General features: G+C 39.4%; 1 protein-coding gene across 2 annotated transcripts in view; it reads right to left on the minus strand.

Annotated features, from left to right (window-relative positions):
- Positions 1 to 5,816: 5,816 nt before the first annotated feature.
- RAB33B (RAB33B, member RAS oncogene family) overlaps positions 5,817 to 23,659 on the minus strand; it is a 30,744-nt gene continuing 12,901 nt past the window's right edge. For both annotated transcript variants that reach the window (XM_004471952.5, XM_012530442.4), the window contains one exon: positions 5,817 to 8,587. In XM_004471952.5, coding sequence (XP_004472009.2) covers positions 8,147 to 8,587 — 441 coding nt within the window. In that variant the 3' untranslated portion in view covers positions 5,817 to 8,146. The remainder of the gene's footprint in view (positions 8,588 to 23,659) is intronic.

Below are 23,659 nucleotides of genomic sequence, written 5' to 3' on the forward strand. Positions count from 1 at the left end.
AATTTTATTTATTTCGTCCGCCCCCTCATTGTTTGCACTTGCTGTGTGCTGTGTCTTTAGAAGGCACATGGACCTGAACCCAGGACCTCCAATGTGGGAAGGAAGTGCTTAATCGTTTGAGCCACCCATCATTCCCTGCTTTGTTGTGTCTCTCATTATCTTTTTCCTCCTGTCTTCTTGTTGCATCATCTTATTTATTGGCTTGCTGCGCCTGCCTGTTGTGCCAGCTTGCAGCCTTCTTTAGGAGGTATCAGGAACCAAACCAGGGACCGCCCACGTGGTAGGCCGGAGCCCAGTTGCTTGAGCCACATCCGCTTCTGGAAACGTTTAGGAAAGAGAAGACTAAGTGAGGACATGAGAGCTATATTCACTATCTACCCAGGCCTTTACAGTATACACAAATATCTCCTATACTACACATAATGTATATTGCCACAGAGTTGGGACAAATCTAAGAACCTTATTATACAGAAAAACTGCCTAATCATTAGATTAGTTCACACAAAGAAACATGTTGCCCCGTGAAACAGAGAATTTGCTTTCCTTGATAGCACTGAGCAGAGAAAGGAAGTAGATTAGGGTCCACTTGACTCTTTAAGATTCAGACCCAAGTTTGGGCAGTAAGGCTGGCTAATTATTTCTTAGCCCAGTTAAGTAGGGTTTTAGAGGAGGAACAAGAGATCAGTAAGATAAATGGGAGTAGCAGAGTGATTACAAGTGGAGGGAACAGCTTGAACACAGGTGTGGTGGGAATGCACAAAATGAGTTTGGAGATTCTCAATGGGCCATTTGGACTGGAGTGGATAATTTGGGCCCTTGGTGATTTGTGATTTGGGGCAAGTCACATTTTACTCTTCTCCATGGTAAAATGAAGGAGCAAACTGAAGCCAGTGGGTCTGAACCTTTTCCTGTGGTAACTTAGATTGCATTCCCAAAAGGCTTTGCAACCACAAGTCCTAAAGGAAATAAAAGTAGCACCCATTATGGGGAAAGGCAGGAAGAGATGAGAGGTGGAGGCGTCTTTGGGACATGGAGCTGCCCTGGATGGTGCTTCAGAGGCAATCACCGGACATTGTAAATCCTCACAGGGCCCACTGGATGGAATGGAGGAGAGTATGGGCCATGATGTGGACCATTGACTATGAGGTGCAGAGGTGCCCAAAGATGTACTTACCAAATCCAATGGATGTGTCATGATGATGGGAATGAGTGTTGCTGGGGGGGGGAGAGGTGGGGTGGGGGGGTGGGGTTGAATGGGACCTCACATATATATTTTTAATGTAATATTATTACAAAGTCAATAAAAAAATTAAAAAAAATAAAAAAAGTAGCACCCATAGTTTTTTTTTAAAGACAATTAGATTATTGTATGATAATTACCACAGTAGAGAAATAGAACTTTAACTTTTTTGTTTTTTACCAATTTACCTTTTTTTGAGGTGAAATTCATATGATATAAAATTAACCATTTTACTGTGTACAAATCAGTAAGAGTCATTTACAATGTGGTGAAACTACCACCTGTCTAGTTCCAAGACATTCATCACTTTAAAATAAAAACCCATACCATATTATTGTATTTATAAAGTTATTTTAAGAGCTCTAAACTACTTGCTATTAAAAGCGTATACAATATAAAAACAAACAAAAACCCATACCATAAACAGTCAGACCCCATTCCTTCCTCCCTCAGCATATACAGCCACCCATTTGCATTCTGTCTCTATGGACTTACCTAGTCTAGATATTTCATATAAATTGAACTATACAATACATATAGCTTCTTTCACTTAGAATGGGTTCATCTACTTTCTCAAGATTTCATCCACTTTGTAGAGTGTATTGGTGCTTTGTTCCTTTTTATGACTGAATAATATTTCATTGTATGGATATACCACATTGTATTTTTTTCATTCATCTGTTGATGAGCATCTGGGTTGTTTCCATACTTTGGCTATTTGTGAACTGTGCTACTATGAACAATTGTGTACAAATATTTGTTTGAGTACTGGTTTCCAGTTATTTTGGGTATAGGAGTAGAATTTCAGGAGCATATGGTAATTCTATGTTTAGCTTTTTGAGGAACCACCAAACTATTTTCCACAGCTGTTGCACATTACATCCCTACAAACAGTGCATGTGGGTTCCAATTCCTCCATATCCTTGCCAACACTTGTTATTTTCCATTTATTTTATTATAGCTATAGACCTTTAACTTCTAGGCATACCTGGAAACCATTCAAACATTCAGAAAAGTACAAATACAAACACCAAGATAAAAGTGATATTTAATATTTTGCTGTATTTACTTCTAATCTTGTTTTTAAAGAAATAAAATGTTACAAACATTTAAAAAAAGTACTACAAGAATCAAGTGAGAATTCTCTATCTCAAGACAAAGAAGGCCTTTCTTGGGAAAAAAAGACTTAAAACTAATACCATAAAAAAAAACTAACTTCCCCAATATATAAAATATTCCTACACGTGAAGAAAAGGCAAGATACAGGCAAAGGATATGAAAAGATAATAAAACTGAAGGAAACAGAACTAACCATTAATTATCAAAATGCTCAACCATATTCATAAAAGAAATGCAAAATAAAACAACACTGAGCCACAATTTTTTCACCTGATCAAAAACTTTAGTAATAGACTGTGTCAGTGAGGATATGAGGAAACAAGAACTCTTTCAATTGCTAGTGGAAATCTTAACAGGGGATTAGAAATCCAAATGGCAAATGCACATCTCTTTTCCTTAGCAATATCACTTCCAAAGTTTTACCCTTCAGATATGTTCACACATTTGAGATATGATTTATATAAAAGTTTATTCATTTCACTATTGCTTTGTAATAACAAAAAATTATAAACAGCCTAATTGTTCATAAACAGGGAGCTGGCTAATAAATTATGGGCACTTAATGGAATTCCCTATTACCTAAAAAGAATAAGGAAGCTCACACAGTTTAATATAAAATTATCTCCAGGATGTAAAGAAACACAAGTTTGTGACACCAGTTCCATGTGGTAAGAAAAACTGGAAAACTGGGGGAAAGAATGGGAAAGTGACTTCCAAATTTTGAACAAGATGAATGCATTTCCTATAAAAAATTCAATTCATTAAAAAAAAAAGAAATCCTATTATTCAAGTCAAATTTTACTGATAATTAGAACTCTCAATTTCTAGCAACAAAGGATTAATAAAGAAAAGCCAAGAAGTAAAGAAATGCCTTTTTTTACTCTATTAATTCTGTGGACTGAATGACCAAAGCCAAAAGTGAATCACTTTAGTAACTTAATGTTACAGGACGCCAAGAAAAATATGCAAAGCCTTTTTTAAAGGAATAGGAAAAAATACTATCTAAAAAGCATTGGGATGTCAAAGTTAAATAATTTTAAATAAGAAATTTCATCTGACAAAAACTTTGTAAAAACAAATGTGGAATCAACAAATAAACTTTTTTTTTTTCAACTCTATAGATTTTATTGTCATATCACAGTTCTCACTTAATCAAACAGTATCATTCAAATCCCACCCAGAAGCAAGGACAAAGGCAAAAGGGCAAAAGGTGGAAACAATTCACATGAGATTATACTTGGATAAACTCTCTGGGTCTAAGATGTGTCTCTTGTAGACAGCATATGGATGGGTCGTATTTCCTTATCCAATGTCCCAGTCTGAATCTTTTGATAGGTGAGTTTAATCAACAAATAAACTTTTGATAAAGTCAAATTAAAGCAATCCAGTAATCTTTAAAAAAAGAATAAAAAACACGCATTTTAAAAACATCTGGCCACATACTTGACGGCAGTATTTGGTCCTAGGAAAGAATGGTGCTGATTGTTGGAATTAAATTCCTGACCTTGGCCTTATTAACCTACATTTAATCATTCCTCAACTTCTAGGGATTTTAACTCTGAAATGTCAATGTCTCAGTTAAAGCTTTCTTTAGGTTATTATATTAAACTCACTAACCACAACTCCTCCCCATATATCCTTCCCACTGCCACTGGAATTTTCAGCATAAAACTGATGGACTCACTCATTACCTGGCTTAAATGATCTCCCTAGTTACCCACTGCACCAATAGTAAAGTCCAAATTTCTTCATGTGGCTGTAGTAGCCATCTCTTTTTTGCCTCCGTTCCCCAAATTCCTTCTCTCCCAAATCTAGAAATTGTCTTATTTTATCTTTTTTGGTCATTGGTCTTGGGCTGGGCACCTGACTCTGAGCAAGCCAGTAACATTCCTTCCTAGAAATTTTAACTTGGAACTGTCAATCAGTTCATTTCTCTTTGGATGACTGCAGCATCTAAAACTTTGAAAGCACTGAAATGGCCACATTTTCTGCCAAGTAAACCAGAAAAGTGGAGGAATGCAGTCGAAAGAGAGAATGAAGATGTGCAGAAAGGCTGAGCCTTTGCTGTGCGTTCACCTGGAATGCCTTCAGCCCTCTCTGCGGCATGGAGAGTGCCTGTACGTCCACCTCAAGACACAGCATAAATATCCCCTCCATTGTGAGCCTTTTTTTTTCAAGGTTTAATTTCCATTTTATTTATTTTCCAGAGACTTTTTTTTTTTCCCCCCAGCTCCTTACGTGGGCTTTGGCAAAGGTCGTGGGGTGGCACCCACAGGTCTAAATTGGGGTGGCGGTGTTTGGTCCTTCTGGGCTTCACGAGAATGGTTTCTGACTACCTTGCTGTGGACTGCTCAACTCACGCGGTAATGCAGATTCACGCACAGCTCAGGAAGCACGCAGGCTTTGAAGACACTTGCTTCAGAAATGTTCCTGATGGCTGCAGTCTCTACCCTGTTTCAAACGACGAACTTCTTAACCTTCTTAACGGCCATATCCTTGGGCACATGGCGGGCTGCAGACTGTGCTGGGAATAGGCCGCACGTGGCCTCCGTCCTTTTTGGAACAACCTTTGTTCCTTCTTTTGTCATTTTGGAAGCAGACACCGGAGAGCCATGAGACCTTTCTGCTATCTACCTCTCCCCTACATCCAAGTAAAAAGATAGCTCCATTCTCTGTGCTGTCCTTTGATATGCCTCAATTATATTTACCACATTACATTGTAGAATTCCTGTCAGTATTTATTGTATTTTGTAAATTCTTCAAGGACAGAGTCTTTTTTCATCTATGTAGCTTCACTGCCTAACACAACTGGAGAACACATGGCAGATACCTGATGAACATTTCCTAAATCAAGGTATTCCAACAAAGGAAATTAACCCTAGCCTCACAGGTTCTAGCATGTTTGCCCTAAAAAAAGACTTGGACAACTTATTGCCTTAATATCCGAATTAGGAAGCATTATTTTATGAATAATATAATTTTATATTTGAACAGAAGTTACTTGTATGTAAAATATACTGAGGAGGGGAAGCAGTATCAATCTCAGAGGACCCAAAAGTCCCAATCCACACTCCTGGACCTGAATCAGTAGTAGCAACATAGAAAATACAGTCTTTAACTAAAGATGTACTCCTTTCCCTTCACTCATTCATTTTATAGTAATTCCCTTTACCTCTAGAGATGTCAACCACTCTTGTAGTATGTACCATCTGCACAAAAGTATTCTTTAAAAAGTTGGATTATTCCAGCACTCGCACAAAAGCTGTCCTAGTAGCTCATACGTAGATTTTGGGGTTTTTGTTTTTCACCTGAAATGTTCTTACACCCAAATGTATAATAGAGAAAACATTTCCAACAGGTTTGATTTTTTAAAATGTATTATATATTACACTTTTAAAAAAGAAATTATTTGTTATATTTTATACTAAACCCAGTAACCAGAGAAAATATAAAACCATTTCTTTGTGGTGAAGCTAGTTTATTGAACATAGGAGGAATGTTACAGTGACATTATCACACAACAGAATTATTTGGCTTTCGTTCAGATTCCATGTGGAACTCCCAATTTCTTTCAATAAAGCACTGCCATTAATAGTTAGCTACATTAGATCCAGGTTAGCTTTCTTTGGTGCTCTCAAATTAAGACTTTTTCTAAACATATCTGATGCTCTCAATTACAGATCCTAGATAAAATAAATTCTCACTGGTATATAAAATGTGTGATTTGTGCTTTAAAAAATTAATAATTAGTTCTTAGGTAGCCACCATTTTGGAATTAATTTCTCAACAGTCAGTGAAGTATTTTATAAATAGTTTGGAAAAATATCTAAAATCTTTATCCCTAATCCAACTAAAAATGTTTCTTTTTTAAATAAAAACATACATACAAAAATTAAAACAAATTACAAATTAGATACAAATCTTTCAAAATTAATAAATATGAAAGTGAAAAAATAAGTCCTTTCATAGAACTGCGAAGTGTACTTACTACTAACTTCTTATAAAAAGAACTAAAGTAAAATTACATTTTTAAAAAACAATAGCAGTTATACTGAAAAACATAAATATGTGCTTGGAAAGTTTGTAAACTTTTTCCTCATTTTAGAAAATGTTTTTGGAAAGGAATAAACAGATTCCCTTCTTTTTAAAACTGTTACGTCCATCACAATTACTACAGTTGTCACTGTTTTACTATAAAAATAGTTACAAATCAATGTTAATTTAGAAAGCCAAACAATTTTTAATTCTACCTTCAGAAAAATGGATTAATCTCCCTAAACACAAAGTCAATTTGTTTTTCCTTAAGCTCAAATATTTAAAACTAATCATTTCCTATAATTATTACATTTGGTTAGTTAATAGAATTGTTTTTATAATCAAATTATCACCATGATAATAAACAAAAATCACAAACTAAATTAAATATTTAATTGGTTTTCCACATTCTAAAAACATTGTAAGTACAATCATCTTTTTACTTAATTTTCTCTAAAGTTATCTAGGATAGCAATTTATTAGAATTAATGAATGTGCACATTTCGATTAAAGTTCGTGGCTTACATTCCATTTATGTAATAGCTGCATATGCAAGCTTGATATTTTCTATGTGCAAAGTCTTAAATTCAAATTAAAAGCATTTAGGGTAAAAAATACTTAAGAAATATTCTTTCAACCACTTGGAAATAGACAAGATACTTAACTAATTTTTCATACTGAGGAATAGCTTGCTGTAACCATACAAAATACAAATAAAGAATTTTTTACTTGATGTACTATAGCATAGTACCATTGCAGAAATACAGAGACTCACAGTAATTGAGTAAGCTATGCCCTCAGAGCTATAATCCAAATGGAAGATGATGGTTTGTTCATTCAGCCTTTGGTTATTAAATTATTTGGGGGAGAAGGAGCAAGGGATAATACAGCAGATACACAGCCTGAAATTACTAAGAGCTAAAAATAGGTCTCATTGCAGTAGCCAGGAATTATGCGTACCCATATTTCCCCAAGTTACATCTGCTCATATGCTTTCAATTAGTTTTTTACTATTTAAATATGCCAAAATAAAATACAAAACACCTAATTACATCATTTGTCTTAAAATTTGACTTGTTTTTACATATTTTCATAGAATTTAGTAAGAACACAATTCAAATTACTTTTAAAAATAATTGGTTTTTATAGAACTGATTGATATTGATTAGAAATATCAAGAATGTAGAATATTGGACAAGTCATTCATTCTTTATGGACTGGAAACGAGAAAACATCCTCTTCTTTCTCCTCCCACTGGTAGTAAAGTCTAGGCTCGAAAATGTGCCAATAATAATGAATAAGAAAATAAATTAATAATACAAATGAGAAGACTCTGTGAGGAGAGACAAATATCAGTTTTTACCCTACTGAGAACACTTCCCATTCAGAGGAGGTACCAGTAGATATGTACTAAACTTTTAACACATTTTTTCAATCCCAGGAACACAGTACTGAACAGTTGCTGATTCTTAAAATTCCACTGCACGCTGTGTAAAGCCTCCTTTATTAGGTTTTCAATGGAAAAACATTCTGATTCTCATACTTTTGCTTCATTTCAGCCTCACCTGAAAACCAACCTGTCACAGTGACAAACTTGATAACGTAGTCGCAAAGTACAAAAGCATGACAATGACAAATAGTAGAGTGTCAGGATGATCTGTTATATTTGAGATTAAATCTTATGACTCATCACTGTCATACTTCAAAAGTATTTCTTTAGTCAAAATTATATAGTATAATGAAGACTGTTATTTAGCACCAGCATGTCATTGCAGGCTTTGGTTCAGACTTCAGGAAAATTCTGTTATCAGGGGGTTGACTTAGCATTAATGGTTTATGGCTCTTGAGCTTATGAGCCAAGGTCATAAATATAGCTTCCACATGGTCATTATCATTGGGGTTTTTAGCAGAGGTTTCAAACAAAGGCATACTGTGAGTGTCAGCAAATTTTTGTGCCAAGTCTGTGGGTACCTGAATGGCACTTCTTAAGTCACATTTATTTCCAACGAGAATCCGTGGTATGTCATTGGCTAGCAAATGTTGTTTGCATTCTTCTATCCAAGATGGCAGGCTATGAAAACTAGCCATGTTGGTCATATCATATACAAAGACAACTGCGTGTACATTTCGGTAATAGTGTTGTACCATGCTCTTTCTGAATCGTTCTTGTCCTGCGGTGTCCCATAACTGGATCTGAAAAAGGGGGGAGGAGAAAAAAGGAGGAAAATAGAAAACATCATTCCAATTACACAGACTTAGAAATAAAATATCTGGGCATGGTCTTTGGCACTTCATTTACAACACACTGATTATTCCTTTCCATCATGCCTTTTCAGTGTTATCTGTGGGATCCAGACTTCAGTATCTTAGTCTAGTTATCTTATAATTAAATCATGATGCAGCTGCCAGCACAAACATTTCAACTGAGCATTTACTAAATTTCAGTAAATGAAATTTGATTAAAACTATACTTCCAAAATCAATTTTAAAATATTAAGAGGAGGACAACCAGCAAGGTGACAGCAGAGTAAGGAGCTCCTAGAGTCAGCTCCTGCTACAGGGCAGTTAGCAAATACCCAGAGCTCTCTGGAGCTAGCTGAAGCACCTGACTGGGGGCTCCAGACCAGAAGAGCATCCTGCAATGTCTTTGAAGGAGTGGAAGGAAAAGACTGCCCATCTGCAGAGAAGACTCGTAAATAGAGTGCTCCAAGCTGCGGTGGATGGTGCCCATCCTCCATTGGAGGCACAAGCCACCTCGGGAACTGTTCCATGGCTGGAATAGAAAGTTCCACTTCCCCAAAATGTGGGAGGAAGAGACGGTTGGGCACCAGTTTCAGCTATTGATGAGGATACTCAGTGGGCTACAGTATAATCCTGAGAACAGCTAAAGCTTGAGCCTCTCCAAGTCAGAAAGAGTCTGGGAGCTGCCATCTTAACTCCGTGCCTGGCATGAGGGGAAGCAGGGTGGACTGAGGATCCCAGTGCTGGTGAGACCAGCTTCTTCCCATCCAGATCAGACTGCAGCTCCAGCCTAGGCCCCAGTGCCACCTCCAGCAGGCAGGGAGCTGTGGGACCTGTGGCAGCCTCTCCGGGAAATTACCGGCCAAGTTGCGGAGGCCAGTGACTATCCTAATCTGGTGGCATGAGCTGCCCCAGGAGCTGTTCTGTGACAGGAATTGGAAGCTCCATTTCCCAGAAACAGGGGAGAAGGAGACAGTTGGCTGCCAGTTTCGGCTACTGATTGGCAGACTTAGCTGGCTAAGAAATAACCTTGGGAACAGGGGCATGTGAACCAGCCCAAGTCAGAAAGAGGCCAGTAGCCGCCATTTTGACTTCGCCCCAGCCTGTGGGGAAGCTGGGCTGACTGAAATGCTCAGTGTTGGCAGGAACCAGTTCCTTTCATGCAGATCAGCCTACAGCCTGCCTAGGCTTCAGCCCAGCCTCTGGCAGGGAGAAGGCTGAGGAGCCCTGCACCAGCCTACGCAGGTAACTGCAGGGAACTTTGGCTGGCACAGACTGAAAATCAGAAGTCTACGAGGGCAACTGTGATATTCTTGGACCCACACTGCACAGATTGCTGCCCACACCTGCAGCTCTATCCACACCCCAGGCACAGGAGAAAGGGATGTGAAACATCATAAGTCTCCCTGGGCAACTACAGTCTAGGCCTGCATGTGGATTATTCCACATAGCTGTGACTCTGTCCCTACCCCTGGCAAAGGAGAAAGTTGGAAGAAGCTTCATTGGTCCCTGGTGCAATGAGGGCAGATTGATCCTTCACAGCTTACAGCAACAACTACATGCTTGGCTCCTACTGCACAACCAGCAAGGGAGAAATGATAGGAAGCCATAAACTAAAGATAAAACTGCACCCAGAAAAAATACTCTAGGAAGCCAGATACAAAGACACCAACAAAAAAATTACAATCCACAACAAGAAACAGGAAGCTGTGGCCCAATTAAAAGAACAAGATAAGGCTCCAGATGACATAAAGGAATTGAGACAACTAATTACAGATATTCAAACAAATCTCCTTAATAAATTCAATGGGATGGCTAAGGAGATTAAGGATATTAGAAAAACATTGGAAGAGCACAAAGAAGAATTTGAAAGCATACATAGAAAAATAGCAGATCTTATGGGAATGAAAGGTGCAATCAATGAAATTTAAAAAAATTAGAATCATATAACAGCAGATTTGAGGAGGCACAGAAAGGATTGGTGAGCTTGAAGAAATGGCCTCTGAAAGAGAACATACAAAAGAACAGATGAAAAATGAAAAAAATTGAACAAGGTCTCAGGGAACTAAATGAGAGCAAAAGATGTGCAAACATATGTGTTATGGGTGTCCCAGGAGGAGAAGAGAAGGGAAAAGAGGCAGAAGGAATATTTAAAGAAATAATGGTAGGAAATTTCCCAACCCTATTGAAGGATATAGATATCCTTGTCCAAGAAGCACAATGTACTCCCATCCGAAAAAACCCAAACAGACCAACTCCAAGACACATTCTCATCAGAATGTCAAAGGCCAAAGACAAAGAGAGAATTCTGAGAACAGCAAGAGAAAAGCAATGCATAACATATAGGGATATCCAATAAGATTAAATGCTGATTTCTCACCAGAAACCATGGAGGCAAGAAGACAGTGGTCTGATATATTTTAGATACTACAAGAGAAAAACTTCCAACCAAGAATCTTATATCCAGCAAGACTGTCTTTCAAAAATGAAGGCGAGATTAGAATAGTCACAGATAAACAGAAACCGAGAGATTTTCTAAGCAAGAGACCAGATTTTCAGGAAATACTGAAGGGTCTGCTAGAGCCTGAAAAGAAAAGACAGGAGAGAGAGGCCTGGAAGAGAGTCTAGAAATGAAGATTATATCAATAAAAGTAAATGTTTCAAAAGAGTGGTGAAAATAAAATATGACAGATAAAACTCACATAGTGAGGAATAAACTTAACCAATGATTGAAAGCACTTGTATTCAGAAAACTGCAACTCAATGTTAAAACAAATCAAAAAAGCCCTAAATAACTGGAAGAACATTTTATGCTCATGGATTGGAAGACTAAATATCATTAAGATGCCAATTCTACTCAAATTGATTTACAGATTTAATGCAATCCTGATAAAAATAACACCAGCATTAAAGAAAAAATTGAAAACACATCATTAAATTTATTTGGAAGTGTAAGGAGTCCTGAATAGCCAGAAACATCTTAAAAAGGAAAAGTGAACCCTCATCTCCAGACTTTAAATCATAATACCTACCTATAGTGGTAAAAACAACATGGTACTGGCCTAAAGACAGACACAATAGACCAATGGAACCAAATTTATGGTTCAGAAACAGACCCTCACAGGTATGGTCAAGTGATTTTTGACTAGCCTGTCAAACTCACATGGCTCAGGCAAAACAATCCAGTTAACAAATGGTGCTGAAAAAATTGGACATTCATAGCTGAAAGAAGGAAAGAGGACCCCTATCTCATACCTTTCCCAAAAATTAACTCAAAATGGATCAAAAACTAAAAATGAAAGCAAGAACCATAAAACTTCTATGAGAAATGATTGGAAAATATCCTCAAGACCTGGTGGTAGGTGGTGGATTCTTAAAGGAGATAAGAGAAGGACTGAGTGGACTACTGATGATTAATGTATGTGGAAGTTTTAATTAGCTTTACTGTAAAATTGAGGAACTGTATGGGGTGGATGGTAACACACAGTGAGTAACAGCTAGTTTATAAAATGGGATGTGACTGAAAATGGTAGTCTAGTTATGTAAATGCCAATTGACAGAATGCTTGAGAATAATCTAGGAACTGGATAGCACAGTAAACCAAAAGGTGGGTGAGAATTGTGGTTGATGCTACAGATGCAAGAGGGTCCTTTGATAGCTAGAACAAATGTTTATCACTACTGCAGGGTGGTGGGAATGTGGAGAAGCATGGAAAAATACAGCTGTAGTGACCTATGAACTGTGGTTAGTACTAATAATATAATATTCTTGCATCTATGTAAAAGATGTACTGTGTTGATACTGAGGCAGTATGGAAAATGTGAACCAAATGTACACTATGGACATGGTAACAACCAGATGATGATATTTTATCTGTAGCAAATGACACACCACATTGCGTGTGTTGATGGAGGGGTGTTGTTTGGTAATTCTGCACATGTTTTATAAGTTTACAACTTCTGTCATAAAAAAATGTATTTAAAAAATAATAATAGGGTGGGTTGGGGGGAAAACACACCAAATGTAAGATAAGGACTATGATTAGTAGTAAGATTTTGACAGTGTTCTTTCATAGTTTGTAACAAACGTCTCATGACAATGCAAGGTATTGGTTAAGGGCTGATGCTTGGGACCCCTGTATGATGTTATGCATGTTTGCTTTGTAAGTTCACAAGTTTTACTATACACTTAACTGTTTATGTATGTCCATACATAAATGATATAAAGATAATAACAATGGATTGGTTAGGGGAAAACTACTTTGTACAGTAGTAATATTTTGACAATGCTCTTTAATCATTAGTTAAAAAAGTTTAAAAACAATGCAAGTTATTGGTGGTAGGGTGAGATGTTATATGTATTTGTTTGATATTTAAGTTTGGTTAATAAGTTCACACTTATTGTTTATGTATGTTTATGTATGAGTGATATATCTCAATAAATTTTAAAAAAAGTTAAGAGGAAAAAAATCCAGATTTTAATCAATCTACTAAGTGCTTAATGCTTAAATTCTGTAAATTTGGTATTAGATGCCCTTCTTTTCCTTTCACTAGCTTAAAATATTAGACCAAGGATGGATGTCAAAAGTCATGAGGATTAATCCCCAAGCCAACATAAACATACATTCCATAAAATCTAGGCTGCTTGAAATTTCTAAAAGGCTAGAAAACAACTTATCTATCTTAAATATCTCCACCAACAAAACTATTTCAATATCTGCTAGTGGAAATATGAGGCACTTGGGGAAAATGATGTTTAAAACTAAATACAGGGCAGCGGACTTGGCCCAGTGGTTAGGGGGTCCGCTTACCACATGGGAGGTCTGCAGGCCAAACCCTGGGCCTCTTTAACCCGTGTGGAGCTGGCCCATGTGCAGTGCTGATGCATGCAAGGAGTGCCCTGCCATGCAGGGGTGTCCCCCATGTAGGGGAGCCCCACGCGCAAGGAGTGCGCCCTGTAAGGAGAGCTGCCCAACCCAAAAGAAAGTTCAGTCTGCCCAGGAATGGCGCCGCATACACGGAGAACTGACGCAGCAAGATGACACAACAAAAAGAAACACAGATTCCCGTGCCGCTGACAAGAACAGAAGCGGACAAAAGAAGAACACACAGCACATGAATATAGAGAGCAGACAACTGGGGGGGGGGGGGAGGGGGGCAAGGGGAGAGAAATAAATAAATAAATCTTTAAAAAAAAAAACTAAATATAACTTATGTATTATGATTCTCTTAAAACATTGAATTATTCTACTTTTGTTTAATTCCTAAAAAACATTTAAATGATGAGAGCATTGGTCACAGTGGAAAGATTTGCTTAGAGAACTTTAAACTGAAAATCTTCTATTATAGATATACAGATAATGAATTAGAAGTTTAAAGTGATTATTTCTCATAAAGCAATATGGAAGTAGATGGAAATTGAAGAGATACTGTCAAATACAAGTAGGATATAGTATAGTATATGAAGCTATCCCAAGTACTCAAAACATAACACTACATAGTAAGTATTCAGATGTGTTTAATGAATAAATTTTTTTAAATGTAATTAAAGATGGAAATATTAAGCATCATTCTCTCCTATGCTGCCTTAATAATTATTAGTTCTAATTTTTCATTTTTCTTTGTTTTAGGGGGGTAGCTCTTTTTCACACAGATTTCTCCATTTTCTTAATATATGCCCTTCCTTTCTAATTAAGACAAGCCTAATTTTGCTCCAAATAGAAATATAAAATAATATAAAATCTTAATTTCTCAGGCTTCCTTGCAACCATGGGAGGCCAAGTGACAATAGTTCTGGCCCTCAAGGAATTCAGACTGGATACAAAGAAGAAATAGACAGCTTAGGGACTAAATCCCAGTGTTAATACTTTAAACTACTGAAATATACATATTGTGCAACAAAAGATTACAAGACAAACAAAGAAACAGGAAATGATGGCACATCCTGGCGAACAATACATAAATCCAAAAACCATCAACAAAGAGGATCTGACTTTGGACATTTAAAGACTTTTAAAAAAAAGATCCACAATATGCTCAAGGAGATAAAGGAAATACACAGAGAAAGAACTAAAGGATATCAGGAAAACAATAAATGAATAATCTGAGAATCTCAAGAGAATTTTTTCTTTTTAAAGAACCATACAGAAGTACTGGAGTTGAAGAACACAATAAATGAACTGAAAAATTCCCTAGAGATTTTCAACAACAGATTGGAGCTGGCAGAAGAATCGGTGAACTCAATGACAAGACAACTGAAATGACTCAGGCTGAAGAGTAGGAAGAAAAAAGAACTTTAAAAAGTGAACACAACCTAAGAGACCTGTGGGACACCATCAAACGGACCACTATCTGCATTATGGGAATCCCAAGAGGAGAAGAAAGAGAAAAGGGAGCAGAAGGAATATTTGAAGAAATGTTGGCAGAAAATTCCCCAAATTTAATGAAAGATATGAATATACATATTCCAGAAGCCAAATGAGTTCCATACAGGATATACTCAAAGAGAATCACACATAGATACACAGCAAACAGTTCTTTGAAAAGATCAATAAATATAACAAACCTTTAGCTAGACAGACAAAAAAAAAAAAAAAAAAAGAGAGAGAGAGAATGCAAATAACTAAAACCAGAAATGAAAGGAGGAGGGCATTATTATCATTTCACTGAAATAAAAAGGATTAGAAGAGGGTACTCTAAAGAAAATGCCAAAAATTGGATGACCTAGATAAAATGGACAAAATCCTAAAAACAGATAAACTATCTACATGGACTCAAGAAGAAATAGACAATCTCAATAGACTAATAACAAGTAAAGGGTTTAGGGACTGATCAGTAATCAAAACCTCCCAATAAAGTAAGTCTAGGACCAAAAGCCTCACTGAAGAATTTTACCAAACATTCCAAAAAGAATCAGTACCATTTTTCAACATCACCTTAAAAAAAGCAAAGGTAGATAAAGACATTATTTTAGAAAAAGAAAATTATAGGCCAGTATCCCTTTTGAACATAGATGCCAAAACCTTCAACAAAATATTAGCAAAACAAATCCAACAAAACTCCAATTTTTCTTTAAAGCTATAACTAACTGTATTAATTAATATGTAAATTTAAAAAGTTAAACAGAGCTACTACATGACTCAGCAATTCCATTCCTAGGTATAAACCCAAGAGGGTTTGAAAACAAATGTTCATATCAGCATTATTCATAATAGCTGAAAAACAGAAACAACCCAAATATCCATCAACAGATGAATGCATAACAGAAATGTGGTATGTCCATACAATGGAACACCACTAAGCCAAATGAAGGAATGAAATACTGATTCATGCTATAATATGGATGAACTTGGAAAACATTAGGCTAAGTGAAAGCAGTCAGGCCAGATGGAGTTAAGAAGGCAGTGTAGGATGCCCTGGTAAATATCCTCCCTTAAAAAGAGCAAAAAGAAAAAGAGAGAGAAAAAAAAGGGAAAAATCAACTTTTTCCAAACTTTGGAAGGTGATAGAGATCAACTCAACTAATGCTGAATCAGAAAATAAAAACAAACAAAAAATTAAAAATTGTAGGAGAGTGACAGAGCAAATTTACCTCCCCGATGCTTGGATCCATACAGCAGCGCAACTCACCATGGTAGCTTGGCGGCCTGTGCACATTCAAGTGCTGCCCCTGGGACTCGATCTACCCACAGTGGCAGCTGGGTGGCCTGTACGCACTCAATTCTGGGTCCCTTCATCCTGTCCCACCCATGTAGTTTTTTAGTAGCTGGTGCACATTTCCAGTGCTGGTCCCTGGGGCCTGATCAGTGCTGCACCTAAATGAAAATATGACGTACAACATCTTCATGCATCGACCCCAACTGGCTCTGTAGAAGACAGATGCAGGGCATGGGTCTGGGTCCCCTAACCTGTAAATTAGCAGGGGTAGAAAAGCAGCATGGAATTGGGAGCAGAGCCCAGAGGCACTAAGCAGGATCAAGTGCTGAAAGCTAGACTGAAAAGGCAGACCAGAGTGTTGGGAGGGAGCTGGGCCATCTGCAAGTGCCAGGGTGGAAAAACTGTAAAAACTCAAAGAGCATAGCTCAGGGGAAGCTGGGCAGATGAACTCATCCTGGAAAGGAAACAGGTACACACACTCAGGGTGATTCTTGAAAGTTCCTACCCCAAGTAAAAAAGTGCATACCCCAAGTAAAATGAGCAAGACACAGGCTCAGAGACCGGAGAAGAACTGAACTGTTGGCCATGGGCTAGTCTGTAGGTTCAGTATATACTGAGCTAAGCACTGAGGAAAAGCCACAACACACGATCTACACTAAGTCCTTAGGTAAGAGGGAGAGACTGACTTCTGGAGTTAGCACATCAAAATAATCAAATGCCCAGACTTCAACAAACAATCGCACAACATAGAAATGGGAAGAGCTGGCCCAGTCAAAGGAACAAATTAAAATAACAGAGGAAGCACAGACATTGGAACGACTAGTAAAGATGTTACATCAGCTCTCCTAAATAAGTTCAATGAGTTAAAGGAAAACAGACACAGAACTAAAGGAAATCGAGATGATGCATGAACAAAAGAAGATACTAGAAAAATTTAAAAAGAACCCTGTGTGAGAGATATACCATGGGGCCTCTCAAGGTTTCCAAGGATAAGAGGGCCCTCCAGTTCATCCAGAAAAGGGCAGGGACACACATCTGTGCCAAGAAGAAGAGAGAGTAGCTAAGCAACACCCAGGCCACCATGAGAAAAGGGGCTGCCAAGAAAGACTGAGTCCCCCTCCCTGTGTATAATAAAATCTATGCAGAAAAAAAGAGTGAGAGATTAACACATGGCCAGATTTTTTCAAAAAGCTGAGGTTTCATCACCATGAGACCTGCCCAACAAGAAATGCTAAATGGATGAGAAACGGACTTTGGCCCAGTGGTTAGGTTGTCCGTCTACCACATGGGAGGCCCGCGGTTCAAGCCCCGGGCCTCCTTGACCCATGTGGAGCTGGCCCATGCGCAGTGCTGATGCGCGCAAGGAGTGCCGTGCCCCACAGGGGTGTCCCCCGCGTGGGGCTCCCCCACGCGCAAGGAGTGCACCCATGAGGAGAGCCGCGCAGCGCGAAGGAGGGAGCAGCCTGCGGAGGAATGGCACCGCCCACACTTCCTGTGCCGCTGACAACAACAGACGTGGACAAAGAAAGACGCAGCAAAAAGACACAGAAAACAGACAACCGGGGGAGGGGAGGGGAATTAAATAAATAAATAATAAATCTTTAAAAAAAAAAAAAAAGAAATGCTAAATGGAATTGTTTTGGTTGAAAATAAAGGACAGTAGACAGTAGCTTGAAACCTGGAATGGTTTGATATTATTAATGAATTCCAAAAAAAATGTTGGATTATGTTTGTAAACTGATCTTTTCCTCTGGGCATATTAGATTATACTGGATTCACAGGTTTCCTTGATTAAGTAATCATGTAAACCTCTTGTGCCAGTAGGGTGTTGAGTCCCCACCCCTTGGTGAGTAGGGACTCACAGATAAACAGACATAGCAAAGGACAGAGTTGGGGGTTCTTAATGTTGGAGTTTTGATGTTGGAGTTTGATGCTGAAGCTGGAGCCCTGGGAAGAGAGGAACCCTGTGCCTGGAAAGAAGCAAGCCCTGGGAAGGGAGGAACCCTAAGCCCAGAGAGAAGATGACCTGGGAAGAGAGGAACCCAGAAAGCCTGAATTCTCACAGACATTGGCAGCCATCTTGCTCCAATATGTGAAAATAGACTTTGGTGAGGGAAGTAACTTATGCTTTATGGCCTGGTATCTGTAAGCTCCTACCCCAAATAAATACCAACTAGGGAAGTGGATTTGGCTCAACTGATAGGGCATCTGCCTACCACATGGGAGGTCCAGGGTTCAAACCCTGGGCCTCCTGACCCGTGTGAGAAGCTGGCCTACGTGCAATGCTGATGCGCACAAGGAGTGCCATGCCACGCAGGGGTGTCCCTTGCGTAGGGGAGCCCCACGTGCAAGGAGTGTGCCCTGTAAGGAGAGCTGCCCCACATGAAAAGAGTGCAGCCTGCCCAGGAGTGGCACCGCACACATGGAGAGCTGATGCAGCAAGATGACGCAACAAAAAGAGACACAGATTCCCAGTGCTGCTGACAAGAATACAAGTGGACACAGAAGAACACACAGCGAATGGACAGAGAGAGCAGACAACTGGGGGAGGGGGTAAGGGAAGAAAAATAAATAAAAAATAAAAATCTGAAAAAAAAACACAATTTCTGGTATTTTCCATCAGGACCCCTTTAGATGACTAATACAGAGCAATACGAAGAAATTAAGATCTCTGGTAAAGATACCACCACAGTTCAGGAATGGGTATGTGTCCCTACACTCCACAGTCACTAAATTCCAAGTTAGGACTGTTGTCAGTACCAGCAGAAAGAGAATTACCCCTAGGTTTTCCAGTTATGTGAAATAAGAAGTTACTATTTTGGTTAAGCTAATTTGATCAAGAGTGTCCTAATACAGACTCCAAAGCAAGAGGTCTTGACAAGTGTATAAAGATTCCAGGGAAGTAAAGAATTCCATCTCTTCTTGCCACCTCTGAGTGCACAGGATGCTGCCATCCTCATAAGAAGTGGCACAAGAATCACCAGCTTCTGAAATCAGGCTGAAGGAGGAGAGATCTGACCTAGGTCCTGGGATCCTTCATTTAGTGGGAGGGCTTGGATCTGTGAGGTCCCAGGACTGAACCACTGCAATTCAGAATCTCTGCCAGTCCCAAATCCCCCCAAAGGTGTCCCAGTTCAGTGGTCACAAGTTAAGATTCTCAAGCATTCTTTTTAAGGCCCCCCAACTGCTAAAACTCTTATTCACTGAAAGCCAATCCAAACAAAAGGGATAAAATTTGTACATCTCTAACCACCACCACCACATTAAGAAAGATAAATTTCAATTTAAGTCTTAATATTGTAGGTTAAGGTATTAGATGACTTCATACAAAAATACTGATTTATAAACATTAATTTACCTATTAAGATCAAGACAGAGCAATGGCTAAGGATAATTCATCTAAAATAATTTACATTTGGCCTTACCATTCATTGGATATCATTTTATCATACTATAAAACATACCACCTCTATTCTTCTCTCTGCATATTAACCACATGAAACATCTGGTCTCATCTGTAATTCCAAACCGCATCTTCATATGGATTATTTCTCGTGCTCCGAACCCATATTCCCCGCTGCCAATCAAACATTTCCATTTGAATATACCACAGTCTCAACAAACCTATGACTAAAACAAAGCCTTTTACAGAAGCCCTGTGAACAGTGCTACCTACCTTCAGTCACCCAGACTCACACCCTCCATCATTTGAGTTCTCCTCATCACCAAAAGCCAGTTACTTAAGCCTTTTGGCTGTATCCCCAAAATGCTTCTTTTATCACTTCTTTCTTTCCATGAGCTTCCCTGATCACCTCAATTTTGGATCTCTAGAGCATCCTACAAACTGATCTCCTTGCCACGGTGCATTCAACACTGATTTCCTAAGAACCTGCAACGTGGGTTTAAGAACTAAATGAGATACCAGGAGAAGTCTATGGAATTATCAGACATGGAAACTGCGCTCAGTAAGAATGAATAAGCCCTCAATAAGGGAGGTAACACATGGACATAATACAATGAGGAAAGAGACAGAGGGGCTTTATAGGCTCAGGTAAGGTGCTAAAAGGACTTCACAGAAGGAAGAAACAGAGTGAAGGAGAGAGGGAGAGAAGCAGAAATTCTAGATAGAGACAAGGCAAAGAGTGAGCAAAATAGGTGTGGAGGGAGCTCCATGGTTGAGCAGCTGCCTCCCACACCCAAAGTCCTGGGTTCAATCTCTGGTACTTTCTAAAAAAAAAAATTTTTAAAGTGAGCAAAACAAAGGGAAAATATATGGAGCAGCAAATAGGTGGAACAAGGGAGCCTGAAGGAAGTTAAAGCAGTTCAGAGCCAAATGAAGGAAGGGCTATGTTAATTTTAAAATTTGGAACTTTATAATATAATGGAGAACGACCACAGGCATCTTAAACCAGGGCAGAATAATCTCCCTGAAATGCAACACTAATCTGGCATCTGGGCAACAATGTACAAGACATTAAACGAGGAGGATGGAGGTCGGAGACCAACCAAGCTGCTTCAATAGTTCTGGAGAGAGGTAAACATACAAACAAACAAACAAACCCCGAACTAGGATTTTGAGGAGAGGCTGAGTGGAAGAAATCACGCACACGGAAATCAGATAGGACTTAGGGAGCAAAGGAGAGTGAGGCGGGCACAAGGATGAGGAGGATGGCATCAGGGCCACCCAGGTGATGCAGAGGAGGCATAGATTTCTCGGGAAGATGAACTCACTTCAGATATTTAAAGCAAAGGAGGGATTATCCTAATAGTCGCATATAGAAGGCAGCAGGAAATGCAGAATGTCACATGAGGGGAGAGGTCTGGCCCAAAGCGACGTTATCTTCATAGACATGATAAATGAAGCAAGAGACTGCCAAAGGAGAGAACACAAGTAGAAAAAAACAGGCCCAGGGGTAGACTGGGTCTCACTCTCAAATCATCCTCAATTCTGTCATATTTATCTTTCATAAAATACTCCATACTTTGTAACATGTTTACGTGTTAGATGTTTTTCAAGCCCTTCACAAATATTGCTACCAGCAAGCCACATTCTATTCACCTGCCACTCTTCCACAGGAATCTTTGACCCTGCTGATGTTCATAAGAAAAGCTCTCTCAGTTCAGCCTTCCTCTGAAACCTCACCCAGCACTCAAAGCGAGAATGGTTTTTCTACCAGCTTCTACACAGTTTGGCACTCATTCACTGCCTCGTTTTGTTGGTCATCTTTTTAGGAGTATAAATCATATTACACCTAGCTAGGAAGGCAAGTTTACCAGGTACTATATCTGGATCAGCAAACTTTTACTGTGAAGGCCCAGAGAGTAAATGTTTTAGGCTTTGTGGGCTATTTAAGTCTGCCATTGTAGCACAAAAGCAGCCGGACAACATGTAAACAAATGAGAGTGGTTGTGTTCCAATATAACTTTATTTATAGACACTGAAATTTGAATTTCATATAATTTTCATATGTCATGAAATTCTTTTCTTCTGATTTTTTTCCAACCACTTAAAAATGTAAAAACAAACAAGAGACTCGCAGGATAATGGCATCGATATATGTAGGCACTGCTCAGCTCTCTCACAAAAAACAGCGAAGAAAGGCCAAAAACCTACACAAGGGAGCTGCTTTGGGGATCTACAGAACAGGAGGCTGCTGAGCATTGTTCAGGAAGGAACGAGACAAAGCAGCCAAGGAAAAAACTGAGGGAGCAGGCTGGCAGTTAAACTGTGTCCCCTAGGCAGGAGGAAGAGCCAACCAATAGGGTAAGAGATTTTCAAGCTCTTGTCCTAATTAATAATCAGCCAATCTGACACCTCCCAGCTAGCATACCCTTTTAACATAAAATGCTAATCTAACTTTGATAATCACTCAATCCTACACCTCCCAGTTAGCATACCCTATTAATGGAAAATGTTAATTTAGCTTCCAAACCCTAGCCAGTGCTCCTGCACAAAACCCAGTGACAAACAAGAGAGGAAAGCAAATGTGGCTCAAGTGACTGAGCTTCCGTCTACCAAATGGGAGGACCCAGGTTCGATCCCTGGGGCATGCTGGTAAAAGGAGGCCCACGTGGCAAGTATCGCAGCAAGATGATGCAACAAAATAAGAGAGACGAAGGGGAGAGCCAAGGCAAGGTGCAACAGAAACCAGGAAATGAGGTGGCGCAAGTGAAAGGGAACCTCTCTCCACATCAGAGGTCCCCATGACCAAGTCCCAGTAATCCCAGAGGAAGAAAACGAGAAGACAAAAAGAGAAAAAGATACAGAAGATCACAAGGAATGGACACAGACAGCAAACAAAGCAGGGGGGAGGGGAGAGAAAAAACAATTAGAGCATTGCAACTTTAGGCTCCATCCCTGGGGTGGTTGCACAGTGAGCCAATATCTAGCGCAGCCCCAAAGCCCCGGGTGCGCCCCCATCTTCGTCCTGGTCACCCAAGCTGTGACAATGAGCTGTGGGGTGCACTTCACCCTTGCCCCAGCCAGGCTAACACTCAAGCTGTAATACTGGGAACTCAAGTTGTAACACTGAGCTGTAATTAAATAATCATCTGATTGCTGCATTGAGGTTGCATTTCTTCATTTTGAAGTCCGTCTGAACCAAGGAATAAAAGCAGTGATAAAATGTGGCAATAACAAAAACCGTGAGTTGCTGGCCCCGGTAGCTTGAAATAGCAGGTGCATAAGCCCCATGCTCAAGGCAAAGAGCCTCCTGTGGAACCCCTGGTTCACAGTAGCCAGCTGAGTGGGGGGAGTGTTCCCTGGGAGGCAGAGGGGTCTGGCGAGGGGTGGTAAATGTGGTTTCTTTTCAGTGGGTTTGGCCACCTGAGCCCCATTTGAATCTCGGGGAGGACCCCAGCCAGCACTGAGGTGGCCCTGGGGGAGGGGAGGGGGAATCTGCTCAGACAGGCTGTCACACCCAGCCACCTGGGGGAGAGGACCTAGGCCAGGGAGGGGGCAGAGGCAGTTGCCTAACTAGCCTGGCCCCTGAAAACTGTTAAAAGTCCAACTCACCTAAGCTTTCAGAAGTCTATTTAACTTATTGGGCAGGTGCTGCTCAATGGAGGAATTCCTGCCTTGCATATAGAAGGTCCCTGGTTTGAGTCCAGAAACCTCCTAAGAAAAGGAATCCAGAAAGTGAACCACCGAGTTATCAGGCACACAGCTAGCACCTTATAATAGACAGCATACACACTGAGATTCTGCTGTTTTATTTTAGGGTTTTTTGGATCTGTTTATCAGTTCTTTTTTTTCTTTTTTTCATTTATTTGCTAAAACTGGGTAGATAACTGTGGAGGGCAGGCTGCAGAGTGGTTAATTGATGAGCACCATGTGCCTGAGAAGGTCCCTAGGAGCCTAAGAGGGAAG

Source organism: Dasypus novemcinctus, chromosome 1 (genome assembly GCF_030445035.2).
Source record: "Dasypus novemcinctus isolate mDasNov1 chromosome 1, mDasNov1.1.hap2, whole genome shotgun sequence".
Taxonomy (NCBI): domain Eukaryota; kingdom Metazoa; phylum Chordata; class Mammalia; order Cingulata; family Dasypodidae; genus Dasypus; species Dasypus novemcinctus.